This window comes from Eucyclogobius newberryi, unplaced genomic scaffold (genome assembly GCF_026437365.1).
Source record: "Eucyclogobius newberryi isolate DKJ021-1_F unplaced genomic scaffold, fEucNew1.0.hap1 SCAF_3, whole genome shotgun sequence".
Lineage (NCBI taxonomy): Eukaryota > Metazoa > Chordata > Actinopteri > Gobiiformes > Gobiidae > Eucyclogobius > Eucyclogobius newberryi.
This window is the reverse complement of record NW_027315945.1, coordinates 14,730,790-14,746,095: the sequence shown is the minus strand read 5'-3', so window position 1 is coordinate 14,746,095 and position 15,306 is coordinate 14,730,790. Positions and strand designations below refer to the sequence as shown.

The 15,306-nt window shown below is 39.3% G+C and overlaps 2 protein-coding genes across 2 annotated transcripts; one reads left to right on the top strand and one right to left on the bottom strand.

The window, feature by feature from the left end:
• Window positions 1-553: 553 nt before the first annotated feature.
• Window positions 554-1,936, bottom strand: med18 (mediator of RNA polymerase II transcription, subunit 18 homolog (yeast)). The gene is made up of 2 exons (XM_072460541.1): window positions 1,789-1,936; window positions 554-1,192 (listed from the first exon to the last, which is right to left on the bottom strand). Exons 1-2 carry the CDS (start codon window positions 1,859-1,861, stop codon window positions 636-638), a joined length of 630 nt encoding a protein of 209 aa, XP_072316642.1. The 5' UTR covers window positions 1,862-1,936; the 3' UTR covers window positions 554-635.
• Window positions 1,937-6,044: 4,108 nt separating this feature from the next.
• LOC140373844 (cytochrome P450 4B1-like) lies at window positions 6,045-13,270 on the top strand. Its single transcript, XM_072460540.1, has 12 exons — window positions 6,045-6,246; window positions 8,434-8,578; window positions 8,976-9,020; window positions 9,094-9,221; window positions 9,447-9,571; window positions 9,647-9,801; window positions 9,896-10,002; window positions 10,231-10,421; window positions 10,500-10,633; window positions 12,341-12,405; window positions 12,890-12,972; window positions 13,085-13,270. Exons 1-12 carry the CDS (start codon window positions 6,058-6,060, stop codon window positions 13,260-13,262), a joined length of 1,545 nt encoding a protein of 514 aa, XP_072316641.1. The 5' UTR covers window positions 6,045-6,057; the 3' UTR covers window positions 13,263-13,270.
• The last annotated feature ends 2,036 nt before the right edge of the window (window positions 13,271-15,306 follow it).

Here is a 15,306-nt window from a genome sequence, read left to right as displayed (position 1 = left end):
TCCATGGCAACGACAAATCCTGGAACTGATCTGAGGTAGCTTCTCTGGCTTCAGACAATACTAGGAAGAGCAAGAGGGACACCTAGTGGTAGAAAGAAAAGCAGCCATGAGGAACTTGCTATATTCATCTAAAATCACCACCAGGGATGTATATATACATTTTTGTGTTAGTGTGTATATTTATACACTAACACTACACATATACATTACACTGTATATATTTATACACTAACACTGCAAACAACAAGACCAAAGAAAATGCAAATATAAAGATGTATTTCAAGTTTATTTTTTGTTTTTTTGTAAATATACATAAAGTAAATATTTAGTTAAATAACAAATAAAAAAAATGGTTTGTCACAACAAAATTAATTTACAGTATTTATTGTTGTTATAATTAAAGCAGTTGTTGCATATATTCAAGGACAAGCTAAACATCAGTGTAATTATACAGATATGTTTAGTTATGCAGTTGACTTCAACTAATTAAATCAAATTACCAATAAAAACAATATTCAAAAAAGAAAGAAAAGAGAAATTGAGAGTTTGGTTCATGTTTTTAATTATTTTATAGAACAAAATATAAAATGGAAAAAGTGGTATAATGTATTAAAAAAAAGTCCAACTTATTTTGCTTAATGTCTTTGTTTGCTTGGATCAATTTTCTCGAGATGAACCAGGGGTTTGAGTTGTTCAGCAAAACTGCGCATGTCTTCCGAGACAGTGTCATGTCCAGCTGGAGCCAGAACACTCAGTTCCACTAAATATGACAATGAGAGACGCTCTATGTTCTCCGTGTTCCCAGGCACCAGAATACGAGACAGCTTGGTCACAATCACTTTCATTGCACCTTTCCTAAATATGTGCCCATTGGCTACAAACTCATGGTCCATGCGGAAGCCCATCTCATTAAGAAACTCGGGTAGACTGTGCGAGGTAGCCACGTCCACGCAATTACGAACCAGAGCATGGCGACTCTTATCTCCCACTTCAGGCTGCCCCAGGTAACGGAGGTGCCATGGGACGGTGGGGTGGGACAGGCTGCGGCGAGCACGAAGAATGAAAGGGTTGCCTTGTTGGCCTTTCAGAAGATAAACCAGTTCGTGATCTGTGAATGTCTCAGGTTCCATGTTGTCACACAAACCTCTGAGGCGATGCAGGAGGCTTTCCAAGGCCTGGTCCAACACGCTCCCTGAGGACACAAGACATAATGTTTGTTCATTTAACAACAGGTTGTTTTTTGTCTTCTTTACTGGCAGTACATTAACAAAAAGGACTTAAAAAGAGTATGCACATAAATGACTACATTGTTTTACATATGGCAACCTGGATGCAAATATCATTATCAGTATTTTGACTATATTTTATTTGTTGAAAATGCTAACTTTGCTTGATTGTCTATTCAATGGTCAAAACACAGCAAAATGAAACAATAAAACAGTCCATAAATAAATATTCAAGTTATATTTAGTTGAAAATGTCAAAAATGGTTTGACTAGTGTTATACTAGTGACCTCTTGTTTACATTTGAACATGTAGAAAAATCAGGTAACTAGAATAATCAGATAACCCATTAATAACATATGATTTTGGTGTGTTTACATACACAAAAAACACCTGGTGACGGTCGATTTGTACATTTTTATAACAAGCACAAAGAAAAAAACATGATTCTTACTCCAGGTGTGTGTGTGTAAGTGTTATTTCAATACTCCGATAACCAGAAGTCAGATAATTATCAGATTTTTTGGTGTGCATGTCAACAAAGCACTGAGGGAGGCAGCTCACCTTGTAGTAGATATTCCATCATATTGATTGTTCCCCCGGTAACAGGCATCACAGTCACTGGTGGAGCCTCCATCTTCCCGGTTTCTACGCAGAAAAAGAAAAACTATTTAATCAACACGATATTAGCAACATTATTGGCTAGTGAGCTACGATTTAAAGTACAACAAAAGATATGAGTTACATTAGCACTTGGTAAGCACTGCAGCACCAGTCTCCGTATGCAAACTATTTTTAAAACCATAACAAAAAATTTATGTAATTTGGACTTATGGCAAAACAAGCAGACGGTCTGTTGTAGTAGCCTTTACTGAATGAAGCACACTTTCATCGCTAACCAAACGTATGCTAAAAACAAGACAGATTACTTGAAGCGTTGATGAGATCGTCTAAACTACTGAATTTAATATTGATCTTTTCTTTTCTTTTTTAAAAACGTTGCATAAAAGGAAGAAACAGTTATATTAATAGAACCTTACGTTAGCTCAAACGTGTGCGTGTCTTCTTTTGCTGTTTGTGTAAGTAAACGGGACTCGAGTATAGCGCACTAGAGACACCTACTGGTCATAAGTGTGTAGTGCGTACCGCTCAGCTACAGCAGAGGTCAGCGGAGATCAACAGACGCGATCATCCAGCCATAATCTGTCATCATTAAAAAGACATTGTCCTCACCTGATTTGGTAAAAAGCAATTATTTAGCATGGGCTGCAGCAAAAGGAACTAACCATGGAAATTTGCATTTAAAAAAAAATATGAATGCACAATAGACCCTTCAAAATGTCATGAATGTTTAAATTACAAAATAGAGGCAACATGATTAGATATAATAATTAATTAAGATTATTAAAATTGTATCAAGGTATACATTTTTTGTTCATCATTTAATAACATAATTTCCTAAAATGGCCAAGGCTGTGTAATATAACCTACAATGAAACATTATTTTGTGTTGATATCCCATTAATCCCAAATTCTGCATTTGAAATGACATGTTTCATTTCTCTTTTTACCTACATTCCAGAATTTATAATGTCTTTGTTTACAAACTTTTAACAGATCTATAGTTTTAATAGTATACTGTTTTTTAAAGGTGCATGATGGCAAACGTTTCTCGTGCGAGTTTGCCAGCTTGTTTCTGTGTAGAGATGTTATTCGACTGGCCGGAAACATATGGCATTAAATAGCATGCATTTATTCAATTACATGTGTTTTTTTTTATTAACTGTCATGAAAAAGAAATGCATTGTTATGTGAATGGCCCCATGACCCGTAACTTGGCCTGGTGGAGTCAGCTGCTTGTCTTCATTGATTCATGTATTGCAACACTGTGAAATATTGAAAGCAAAGCAATAATAATGCCGAAGGTAGCATTTAAGTGGAAGTATTTGCCTGTAATGTAGAAAAAACACAATATGTGTAGATATTTCACTTTTTTCATTCATCCATTTCTAGGAGGAGGCTCCTAGGAGGAGCTTAATTAGCCTTTTGTACACAATTTTAAATGTATTTATTCAAAGGGAACGTGCGTATTAATCAAAATACAAGTAAATATGCCAGAATTGATGCCAGTTGTTCCTGACAGGTCAGGACAGAAAACAACATAAAACATACACAGCACACACATTGCCACAAATGACTACATAAGAATTAAAAAACACGTCAGAATCAATGATTCCTCTTGAGTTAACGTTGAGGTTTGTCTTAATGTGTTTGTCAGACTCTCTGAGAGCAGTTGATGCTGTTCTAAGTCTCTGAGCCTTTGACTGACAGCGCTTGGTGACTGAAGGTGTGCGTCTCAAAGGAACTGCACTGTCACCTCGAGAAGAAGCTCTCCCAGATAGAAAAAGATGTTGACTCAGCATTGATTTATAGTCAAATTGGTTCTTTTTAGTTGAGGGTGAAAATTAACGTTGATTCAAGGTTGAATCACAGTTTAAGTATCAACGGTTGAAAAAAAGTGATTCAACATCATATTTTAGATTTAAAATGCCAACATTGATTCAACATTGTTTCAATATAGATGGACCTGATGAAAAAGAGCAGGACTCTTGAGTTGTCAGGTGACCTAAAACGTTCAAATCTGAAGAGTTCAGCCTTAGAAGCTCAGACATAGTCACAGGCACGGTTCCACCCCACAAGTCCGAAGGTTCACAAGTCCGAACCCTAACCCTAACCCTAATCCTTACCCCTAACCTTCAGACCAGTGAACCTTCAGACTTGTGAGCAGCCACCACAGGGACATCACAGAGAGCAGTGACACAACTGGTAAGTCCTGACATTTATGTTTATTGGAATCAAATGTTAGCAATATTGAGATGTGTTTTAATGTAGATTAAAGTTTAATAAGTAAAAGTTTTTTTGTGTGTGTATTCTTAGAATTTTATCTGGCTTCTCAGCCTGTAGTCCTGGTTTAGTCCTGGTTCAGCCCTGGTTTAGTCCTGGTTTAGCCCTGGTTTAGTCCTGGTTTAGTCCTGGTTTAGTCCTGGTTCAGCCCTGGTTTAGTCCTGGTTTAGCCCTGGTTTAGCCCTGGTTTAGTCCTGGTTCAGCCCTGGTTCAGCCCTGGTTTAGTCCTGGTTTAGCCCTGGTTTAGTCCTGGTTTAGTCCTTGTTCAGTCCTGGTTCAGCCCTGGTTCAGCCCTGGTTTAGCCCTGGTTTAGTCCTGGTTCAGCCCTGGTTCAGCCCTGGTTTAGCCCTGGTTTAGTCCTGGTTCAGTCCTGGTTCAGTCCTGGTTTAGTCCTGGTTCAGGCCTGGTTTAGTCCTGGTTCAGCCCTGGTTTAGTCCTGGTTTAGCCCTGCTTTAGTCCTGGTTCAGTCCTGGTTTAGTCCTGGTTTAGTCCTGGTTCAGGCCTGGTTTAGTCCTGGTTCAGCCCTGGTTTAGTCCTGGTTTAGCCCTGCTTTAGTCCTGGTTTAGCCCTGCTTTAGTCCTGGTTCAGTCCTGGTTTAGTCCTGGTTCAGGCCTGGTTTAGTCCTGGTTCAGCCCTGGTTTAGTCCTGGTTTAGCCCTGCTTTAGTCCTGGTTTAGTCCTGGTTTAGCCCTGCTTTAGCCCTGGTTTAGCCCTGGTTTAGTCCTTGTTTAGCCCTGCTTTAGTCCTGGTTTAGCCCTGGTTTAGTCCTTGTTTAGTCTAGGTTTTAGTGTATCTGTAGCCTTAGTTTGGTACCACGTGGTTTTAGAGCTATGCTAAAGATTTGGGTCTGAGAAGGGTTATTTACCGATACTTTCAAGAAATATATTTTAAGTGAGAAAAAAGGGTTATGGGGACTTGTACCTGTAGTTCTAGCACAGAGTAGTCTTGGCTTAAGTCTGCTCTACTACAAGTATGGTACTTTTAAAAATAACTTTACTGGACACTACAATTCTATATTGATTTAATTAGTGTTTAAAATGAGACACAATGAAGTGACACTTTTCCCCCTCTCCAGTGACTGGTCTCTACAGAGAGCAGCTTGTGTCCACAGTGGCTCCTGGACCAGATACAGACAAAACAGAAGCAATGAAAAGGAAAGCATCAAAGGACAATTCTTTTAATAACAAGTTCAGATATCTGGTGAGTCTTTGCTGGCAGATATAATGAATATTGAACATTGTTGCTCTATTTCAAGGTTTAAAATCAGAATGACTGTAACATACTGAAAAAGTTTCACTTCGTATAACTTATTGTTGTTGCCCTTATTGTCTGTTTCCATTTAATGCCATTGTGTGCCAAATTAATGTGTAATTCTTATAATTCAGAAATGCATTAGTAATTAATGGTAATGAATCAATGCAAACAGATGAAATAAAAAATATAGAATTGTAAAGCAAACAAACAGGATACTAAACACTATTTATGTATGACATCCGGCTGGGGTCCTGGTGCAGTGGCAACAACCTGGAGCTCATCCGGAAGACAGTGGAGATGATTGGGGATATCACCCCCAGCTGTACAGGTTGTCACACGATGGCCATGAATTACGCAAGTTTGTAAAATTTTCCGCACTTTTAGAATTCCAGTTATTCTAGTACTTGTAGTATTTGCAGTACTATTTTGTAGTATTACGTTGTAGAAGTCCTATGTTAGAGTACCTTGTAGTTCTTTTAGAATTCTAGTAATTGTAAGTTTCCAGGTATAACACTATAGTTGAACGCCTTCTCCTCTCCTTGATTCACCCAATCAACGGATTCACTGTGACGCACATTACGCAACCCGAGTCAGGCCCCGCCCCTCTCAGTGTGTGCGTAAGGAAAGTAAACTCGAGACTAAAGCTCTGCTGCTCTTGTTTCCTGCTACAAGGGCGATGGAGTTGGGCTTTTTAGGAGAGCTTCGGAGGACGGAGTACCGTCTCTCTCACTTGTTTGCACTGCTATGTTTTGTTGCGATGGTTTTCAAGTTATCCAGCTTGGTCATCAAAAGAAGAAAAACCTTTCGAAAAATGGAACCTTTCAATGGACCACCATCACACTGGCTTTTTGGACACGTCTTGCAGGTAGAGCCGAGGCTCATGAGTATTATTATCAGGCTCATTGTCACTGTTGACTGACTGTGGGCTTCACGGCTCAGTTCTAGTAAAGGACATTGGTGCATGCTCCGAGCTAGACAAGCAGCATTTCTACTCTGCTATGGGACATGTTTACTTACTTTTAAGTGATGTAAAGGAATCAATAAGTAAACCTAAACAATATATTATTGGCTATTGTAGGCTAATCCGTGTAGGATATTCCAGGCTATTACATTGTCCAACAGTTGAAATGTCCCTAATTGGATTCTGTGTAGAAATTGTTTCAACTATGTTTCAAAAGTATGACAGCCTAACATTTTTTTTTTTTTTTTAAACAAAATACTTTTAAAATTGTTAGGCCACTGCAAGTTTTGTAATAAATATGTTTACCCACTTTAATTTTTTTTTTTATCAAATATAAATATGCAATAGAAATAACATTGGTTTACATTAGAAAATGTTTTTCTGAGTTGAAAATTGCACATGAACTCTTGTATAAGTCTGGAAAACTTCTCAGGAACTCGGATCAAAAGCATGTGTCATTACAGGATTGGAATACAGACATTTCCTTCATCCAAACAATACTCAAGATTTTTCAGACAAGAGAGATTTAAAAAAACATACATACATTTATTCACACACACAAAATTGAGCATAAAGTAAAGACATTGTACCTTTAGGTTAATGGAAGTGGGTTATGTGAAAATAGTTTTTCAGAAACTTGTTAAATCTGATGAATCTTAAATGTTGACTTGATGTCTTCAGTCTTTATCCTTTTGTCCAGAAACAGAGAAATTACCCCAAAGAAAATTATAACCAAGTACAAGACTAAATGTACATTAAAGCCGCGGTAGCGGCGATGATGGCTCTCGCCACCCGCGCAACGTGTTTTGATCGCGATTGCCCCGACACGGCATTCTCTTAGACTTTAACTAAACTTTATTCTTTAAACCCCCTCCTCCCTGTACCTCCGTCACCTAGCAACAGAGACCCACCGCTAATGCTGATGCTAACGCTAATGGGAAATAGGAAATGTTCTATCAAAATAAAAGAGGAAGAGGCATTAATTGGGTCCCTGCTGGCCAATTGTGAAAATGCACAATATCTGTTTTCAATATCACTTTTTTTCATGGCCGTGGCTGCAGAGCCGCGGTGCGGTCAAACGGCCCCATCAGTTTCAGGAACAGCGGCACTGCCATATAGCCTCATGACTAACCCTGACCCTAACACTAACCCTAACTTTAACCCTGCGCGGTCTAAAACGTCACGGTCAAATAGCGCAGCAGTTTCAGGAGCCGCGGCACAAAATAACATGGCAGTTTCAGCCGCGCGCCGCGGCTCTGTAGACACTCCCTTTTTTCATGGCATCTCGAGGAGAATATAACCCATGAGTTTCAAACAAATCAGACAATGTTGAGTTTTTCACACAATGGGTAGGGGGCGCTATAGAGTACATTTGTTACATGGGTATTCATTTTTTCCAATCAGATCATAAAAACGAATTAGTGAGTGAAATATGAGTGCCGTAGATCAATTCCATTAGGCGTGACTTGTCCTTGAAAAAACAGGGAATTAAGTATTTTTTAAAGGTGTGTTACGCGGAGACCATAAGGAATATCTTTTTTTCATATTTATTAAATTTCAATGTCTTTAGATGCACAAGGTGTTGTTTTGAGCTCGATCGGACAAAAAACCTAGGAAAAGTATAATTTTGAAAAAAAAAGTCAAGCGTGGCGGTGCCACTTTGATTCGACATGGCTGACTTCCTGTTTATCATAGAGCGATGCTGCCAGGTGTGTTTTACTCGTCAAAGGTCAGAGGTCAAAGGTAGCTCTATCACTGTCCCAAGTCTCATGTGCCTAGGCCAAAGATTAAGAGTTTCATGTTTTTTCTTTTCTAAACTAGTCGGCACTGTTGCGACGGGCGTTCTCTCAACCTCCGTTTTATTGGAGTTCGGGCCGAGCCGATCGCGTCTATGTCAAAAATCAAAAATGCTCGAGTTGTGGCAAAATGACCATGACTAATGATAAGAAACCAGGCAATAACAAAGACTCGTCGCATTCCATTCCATGGAATGGCTCGAGCCAATTAAAGACCAAAGCAGGAAATTACAAAATCAGATTTTTCCTTTCCTTTTATGAATACCTGCATAAGTCACGTTTTTTTGTTTTGCAGTTAAAGCAAGATGGTACAAGTCTGGACAAAATGCAGGGTTGGGGACAAGAGTTCCCCTATGCATTCCCAGTGTGGTTTGGTCCTTTAGTTTGTGTCCTCAACATTCATCATCCCGATTATGTGAAGACCATCCTGGCATCAACAGGTGAGTGACGATAGAGGTGGGCAGTCGACATCTAGAGACTATATTGTGAAAGTTGTTTCGAGAAGATGCAAAATTTAAATATTGATTATAACGTTTATAGTATATAATATAATTAAGTAATTAATTAATAAATAATTCTACAAAAACAATGAAAAAAATGATGAACACTTTGAAATAAAGGTATAAGAGGATATTTGTGCACGTTTGTCTATTAGTTAAAACTCAACACATTTTTGTTGGATTAACATTATATTGTCTGACTATAGTGATTAGGATACTCCCAATAATATTGAGATATTCATTAATCGGCCACCCCAGGTGATGGTGACCTTTGTTGGAAATACAAAATGTCCAAACTAAAAGATTTTTTTTAATTAGATTTTTTTTGTTCACACAGAGCCTAAAGATGATCTTGCATATAGATTTATTAAAAAATGGATTGGTAAGCCTTTTTACTGTCTTGTTTCTTACAATATGAAAAGGTGTCTCTGTAGACATAAAATGTTGCTCTGCAGGAGATGGTTTATTGGTGACACATGGACAGAAGTGGTTTCACCACAGACGACTGCTAACCCCAGGTTTCCATTATGATGTATTGAAGCCATATGTAAAATTGATGTCTGATTCAACAATCACTATGTTGGTGCGTATTTTTATTTATTTAAATTATCCCATATTTAGGAAACAAAACAAGATTGTCAAATAATTACATGGACAAATGTTCAAGGTGTGTGTCTTTCTGTTGAAGACCTTTTTTAAGTCTATTTTGTGCATTCTGTCCTAAAGGATTGTTTGAATTAAAGATAAAACTATGTGCAGTAAAGAGTAAAATATTAGTTATATAATTAGGTTATATCTTTGTTTCCAGGACAAATGGGAAAAATATTCCCAAACTGGTGAGACTTTTGAGTTATTTGAACATGTCAGCCTGATGACTCTGGACAGTATTTTAAAGTGTGCTTTCAGCCACAACAGCAATTGTCAGACTGAGGGGTCAGTACATGCACAGCATCTTTCATTTGAAGCTAGACTTGTCTTAATGAAATGATGTTGTTTTATCTCTCACAGGGGAACACAAGAGTACATCAAGTCTGTGTATGAGCTGAGCTATTTAGTTAACCTACGCTTCAGGACCTTTCCCTATCACAATGACTTAATTTTCTACTTTACCCCACATGGGTACAGATTCAGAAAGGCCTGCAGAGTGGCACATAACCACACAGGTAAACATGCTATACACTTTCCCCTCATGCTGCTGCAACATAATCATAATATATAAATAAAGTGTGTACTCATTGCTGAATCTGCTTATCGCAGCTGAAGTTATAAGAAAAAGAAAAGAAGAGCTCAAAGAAGAAAAAGAGCTGGATTGCATACAAGCCAAGAGAAACTTAGACTTTCTGGACATCCTTCTTCGTGCAAGAGTAAGTGCCAAATTGTCAATGCATATTAGTTATTGAATTGTCTTCTTTGTATTTCATTGCAAGATTATACAAACATGGACAACAGGTGCTTGTTCCTTGGCTATTGCTTTTGTCTGTGTATTCTGAGTATTCTGCAATTCATCTGATAAGCTGTTTTTATATCCAAAAAGTACTGCTTGACATGAAATAATCACTTTCTGCAATACTATTATTTGGGAATTTTGAAAGGATGAGAACAATCGTGGTCTGTCAGATGAAGATATTCGGGCTGAAGTGGACACGTTTATGTTTGAGGGCCATGACACCACAGCAAGTGGCATCTCCTTCATACTCTACTGTCTGGCCTGTCACCCAGAGCACCAGCAGATGTGCAGGGAGGAGATCAATGAAGCCCTGGGAGGGAAGAACACCATGGAGTGGTTGGTTTATACATGTTACATACATGAAAAACAAACTGCTCATGAATTGTGGTAATGATTAGATCGGTGTTTCTTCAGGGGGGCCTTGACCAAGATTCCGTACACCACAATGTGTATTAAGGAGTCACTTCGTCTTTATCCACCCGTACCAGGAATGGCTCGAGTCACAACAAAACCCATGACATTTTTTGATGGGAGGACTATACCTGCAGGTAGGTTATAGCATTCAAAATGTAAAGAAAAGAAGAAAAATACATAAATTGTATTAGTCATTGTTTTATTAGCTATTACTATAACTATATGATTTGTGCTGACACACATGACAATAAATCATTGAACAATTTGAAATAATTTGTATACTATGTTATAGCAAAAGAAGATTGAATTCTAATCAAATGGACAAAAGGTTTTGTGAGTGATTATGTTCTAACTTTCATCCAAACGGCTTCATCAGTTCAGTCCTATAGTTCAACTGGTGTTATAATGTGTACAGTTTCATCATAGGTGCAGTTCCACTGTGAGAGACAGAATCTTTAAAAAAAATAAATCACATAATATGATTTTAAAATAATTTATTGTTGCAAATAAAAGACCTGTTGGTCTGCCTTTAAAAGTCCACCTCTACTCCACTTATTAATCTAAAGTAATATAACCGTTTGAGCTCATTCGCTGCATAAAGACACTGTCCACCCCACAATCAGTCGGACTCCATCTTCTACCATGGGCTAAAGAGCTGTCAAAAGACTCCAGAAAACCAGAATTGTAGACCTCCACAGGCTGAAAAGGGCTACGGGCAAGTGGCAAGCAGCTTGGTGATAAAAGATCAACTGTTTGAGCAATTGTTAGAAAATAGAAGAGGCTAAAGACGACTGTCAAGCTCCTGCTGGGAGCTCCATGCACAATCTCACCTCGTGGCATATCCAGACCTAAATCCAACAGAAAATATTTGGAGGGAGCGTAAACCCCAAAACCTGACTGATCTAGAGTAGATTAGCTGCAGTGTGTGCCAACCAGGTAAAGAACTGCAAAAAACGTTTGATCCCTGTAATTGGATGTAAAGGCTTCTGTATCAAATATTAAAGGTTGAATGGACGATTTTTTTGGGCCCAAATATGAGTCTTATTTCCTCGTGGCGTGGACAGCCAATTAGTCCTGCCACGTATCAATCATAAAACGCACCTACCGCTCACCTGCAGCCGCGTGTTGCTCGTCCCTATGTTTCCGCGTGTCTAAGCGCATTGATCTATCATAATATAGTTCCCTCAGTGTATGGGACAAAGTGAAGACGGAGATAGACTGTTCGAGCTGACTCATAAGAGACTGAAATCTACGGGAGACTAGAGATGCGATGCGATCCGTCGCGCTAATAAACAAACGCACGTGTGTGTTGTATCAGTCCGCACAGGGGGGTGCGCATGCGCACTTCCGCCTGCGTTCTCAAATCGCCGAAATATCGTCCATTGCGCCTTTAACACAGATTTTTTTTTGTGTGTGTGTGTGTGTGTGTGTGTGTGTGTGTGTGTGTGTGTGTGTGTGTGTGTGTGTGTGTGTGTGTGTGTGTGTGTGTGTGTGTGTGTGTGTGTGTGTGTGTGTGTGTGTGTGTGTGTGTGTGTGTGTGTGTGTGTGTGTGTGTGTGTGTGTGTGTGTGTGTGTGTGTGTGTGTGTGTGTGTGTGTGTGTGTGTGTGTGTGTGTGTGTGTGTGTGTGTGTGTGTGTGTGTGTGTGTGTGTGTGTGTGTGTGTGTGTGTGTGTGTGTGTGTGTGTGTGTGTGTGTGTGTGTGTGTGTGTGTGTGTGTGTGTGTGTGTGTGTGTGTGTGTGTGTGTGTGTGTGTGTGTGTGTGTGTGTGTGTGTGTGTGCGCAAATACATACGTACGTAAATACATACGTACGTAATGAATTGTGTCATTTTTTTTTCACAGAAACCTTAGTTGGAACAAGTGTGTATGGTATTCACAGAAATCCATCTGTCTGGGAGAATCCTGATGTAAGTTGAAGAAATATGTAGATTTGTAAGAATTAGTGGTCACATGTTTGTTTACTTCGGCATTTTCTAGCTTTCCTACAGTGTTAAACAGTATTGTACTCAAGCTGTTAAGCTTTATCAAAACATAGTAATAATTACCTGTATTCCAGCAATCCTGGTAATTCAATACTGCTCACCCCTCCAAACAAAGACTAATGTTTTGTGTCTCGGTCCAGCCGGTTCAGTCTCTCTCCAGTCTGCTTGCCCTTCTCATAGGATGCTGGGTAATCTTCTAATCTGGGTATGTAAAGGGAAAGTGTTCCTAAAATGGCTCTCCAAAATGGAACACTTTCTAAGACCAAAAGTTATAGGGAATCCTCCTTATGAGTGTAAACTAAAGGAAAAAGTAATAAGTAATCAGACATCTATTTTTATTAATGCTTCTATTCATTTTGTTTTGACACTTACAGTATAAATGATGCTTTTTTCTTTGTGAATTGTACAGGTTTTTGATCCACTACGTTTCCTCCCTGAAAATGTATCCTCCAGGTCACCTCATGCATTTGTGCCGTTCTCAGCAGGTCCAAGGTTAGTCTTCACCTATTCAGTTACAAGATATATACTTACTGTATACTTACAGTTAAAGGTCAACTATATTTGTGCAATTTGTACAATTCTCACATGTTGTGTGTCTCAACAGGAATTGCATTGGTCAAAGTTTTGCCATGAATGAGATGAAAGCAGTGACGGCTCTGACACTGCAGAAGTATGAACTGATTGAAGACCTGAAATGGAAACCCAAGCTTATTCCTCGACTAGTGATGCGCTCACTCAACGGCATCCATATCAAAATCAAACCAGTCAAGCCGACTGCATGAACTGGGCTCATTCATTTACTCAAAATACATTAACTAGTAATGTGTGAGTATTGCCTCTTTAATTTAACTTCATATTTCTGTACTGAATGTCCTTTTGTATGCATTTGCATCAGTCCAGACAAAGGGAATGCACCAACTGGATTTAGACTGTGAATTCTAAAAGGCATAAGGTTACTACACGATCAAAATACATTTTGTGCAAAATTACGTACTCAACCACATAATTTGGTAGCAAATGTTTTCCACTCCATTTCATCTATTCCAGTGATTCCTAGGCCGGGGAGTCTAGTGGTTTAATTCACCGCTGAGGTTTTTTTTGTTTTTTGTTTTAAAGATATAGTGTAAAACACATACTTAGACATACAGACCTACAACTGCAGTAGGTGGCAGTAAATGTACCTTTTCAGTTGGCTGCCAACCGCGATTACCATTAATACACAGCAGAGGGCACATTCTAGATCTCATAATTACAAAAGGGGTAAATATTTCTGTCTGTTTTTCCCAAACCACCGGCTGGTCCTGCAGTTGTTCAGAGGAGACATGTAAATGATGGCACAGGTGCACTGTTTATGGAAATGATAAACTTTGAAAATGTCTCATGTTCTAATGTAAATGGATTTGTTGAACTCTGTTACATCAAGTGTTTTGAATGTTCTGGACACCATTGCCCCTATGAAGGCTAAAATGGTTAAAAATAAGCAGAAGAGGAGAAATGATGATTCGGTCAGGGCACAGAAAAGGGAGTGCCGCAGGGCCGAACGGAAATGGCGCAAGCCAAAGCTCCAGGTTCAAAAAGAGATTTACAAAGAGAAGCTGAACATGTGCAACCTCATTTTGTGTAGAACTAGGGAAAGATATTTCTCTGAAATAATTGGAAGCTGCAGTAACAACTCGCGGGTCCTGTTTGCCGATAGAAAATGAAGAAACGATAGAACTTGAGAGAGAGAGACAGAGAGAGAGAGACAGACACCTTTAATGACAAAGTTCAGGGCATTAAAAATTCTATAAATCCCACAATGCAAAAAATTACCCTAAAACCACCTAGACACTTAGAGCTAACTCACTTTGCACCTGTAACTGACACAACTGTCCATGAGATCATCACCAGTCTGAGTTCATCTACATTCTGCCTTGATGTGTTACCCACCAGATTTCTAAAGTCTGTGCTGAACAGTTTACTTGCACCATTCACTCACATAGTTAACATGGCGCTTCAATCTGGAACATTCCCAATGTCTTTGAAAACTGTGGTCATAAAGCCTCTCCTAAAGAAGAGCAGTCTTGATGCTGCAGTTCTGAGTCATTACCGACCCATCTCTAATCTGCCATTTTGGGGTAAAGTCCTTAAAGGTTGTTTACCAACAGCTCACAGATTTCCTCTTAATAAACAACTCATTTGATGTTTTTCAGTCAGGTTTTAGACCTCATGACAGCACTGAGACTGCTCTTGTCAAGGTGACAAATGACATCCGCCTGAACACTGACACGGGCAAAGCCTCAGTCTTAATTCTGTTAGATCTGAAAAGCAGAGTGCTGCTTTTGACACTGTCGATCATGGGATCCTCTTACAGAGACTAGAGGACTGGGTGGGCATCACTGGCACTGCCCTAAACTGGTTAAGGTCCTATCTGGAAGACAGGAAGTACTTTGTTGAAATTGGTAGCTGTGTCTCAGACCACATGACCCTGACCTGTGGAGTGCCCCAAGGGTCAGTCCTGGGTCCCCTTCTGTTCAACCTCTACATGCTGCCGTTAGGACACATTTTCACTGCGTATCAACTGACCTATCACAATTATGCAGACGACACTCAGATCTATGTTTCACTGTCGGCAGGTGAATATGGACCAGTGGATTCACTCTGTCACTGCATCCAACAGATCAGTGTGTGGATGCAAAACAACTTTCTCCAGCTGAACTCGGACAAGACTGAAATAATCGTTTTTGGCCCACAGAAATAAAGAGAAAGTGTTAGCGGTCACCTCCAGAGTCTCGCTCTAAAACCTACAAATCAAGTTAGAAATCAGTGGAGCCTCCATCTTCCCGG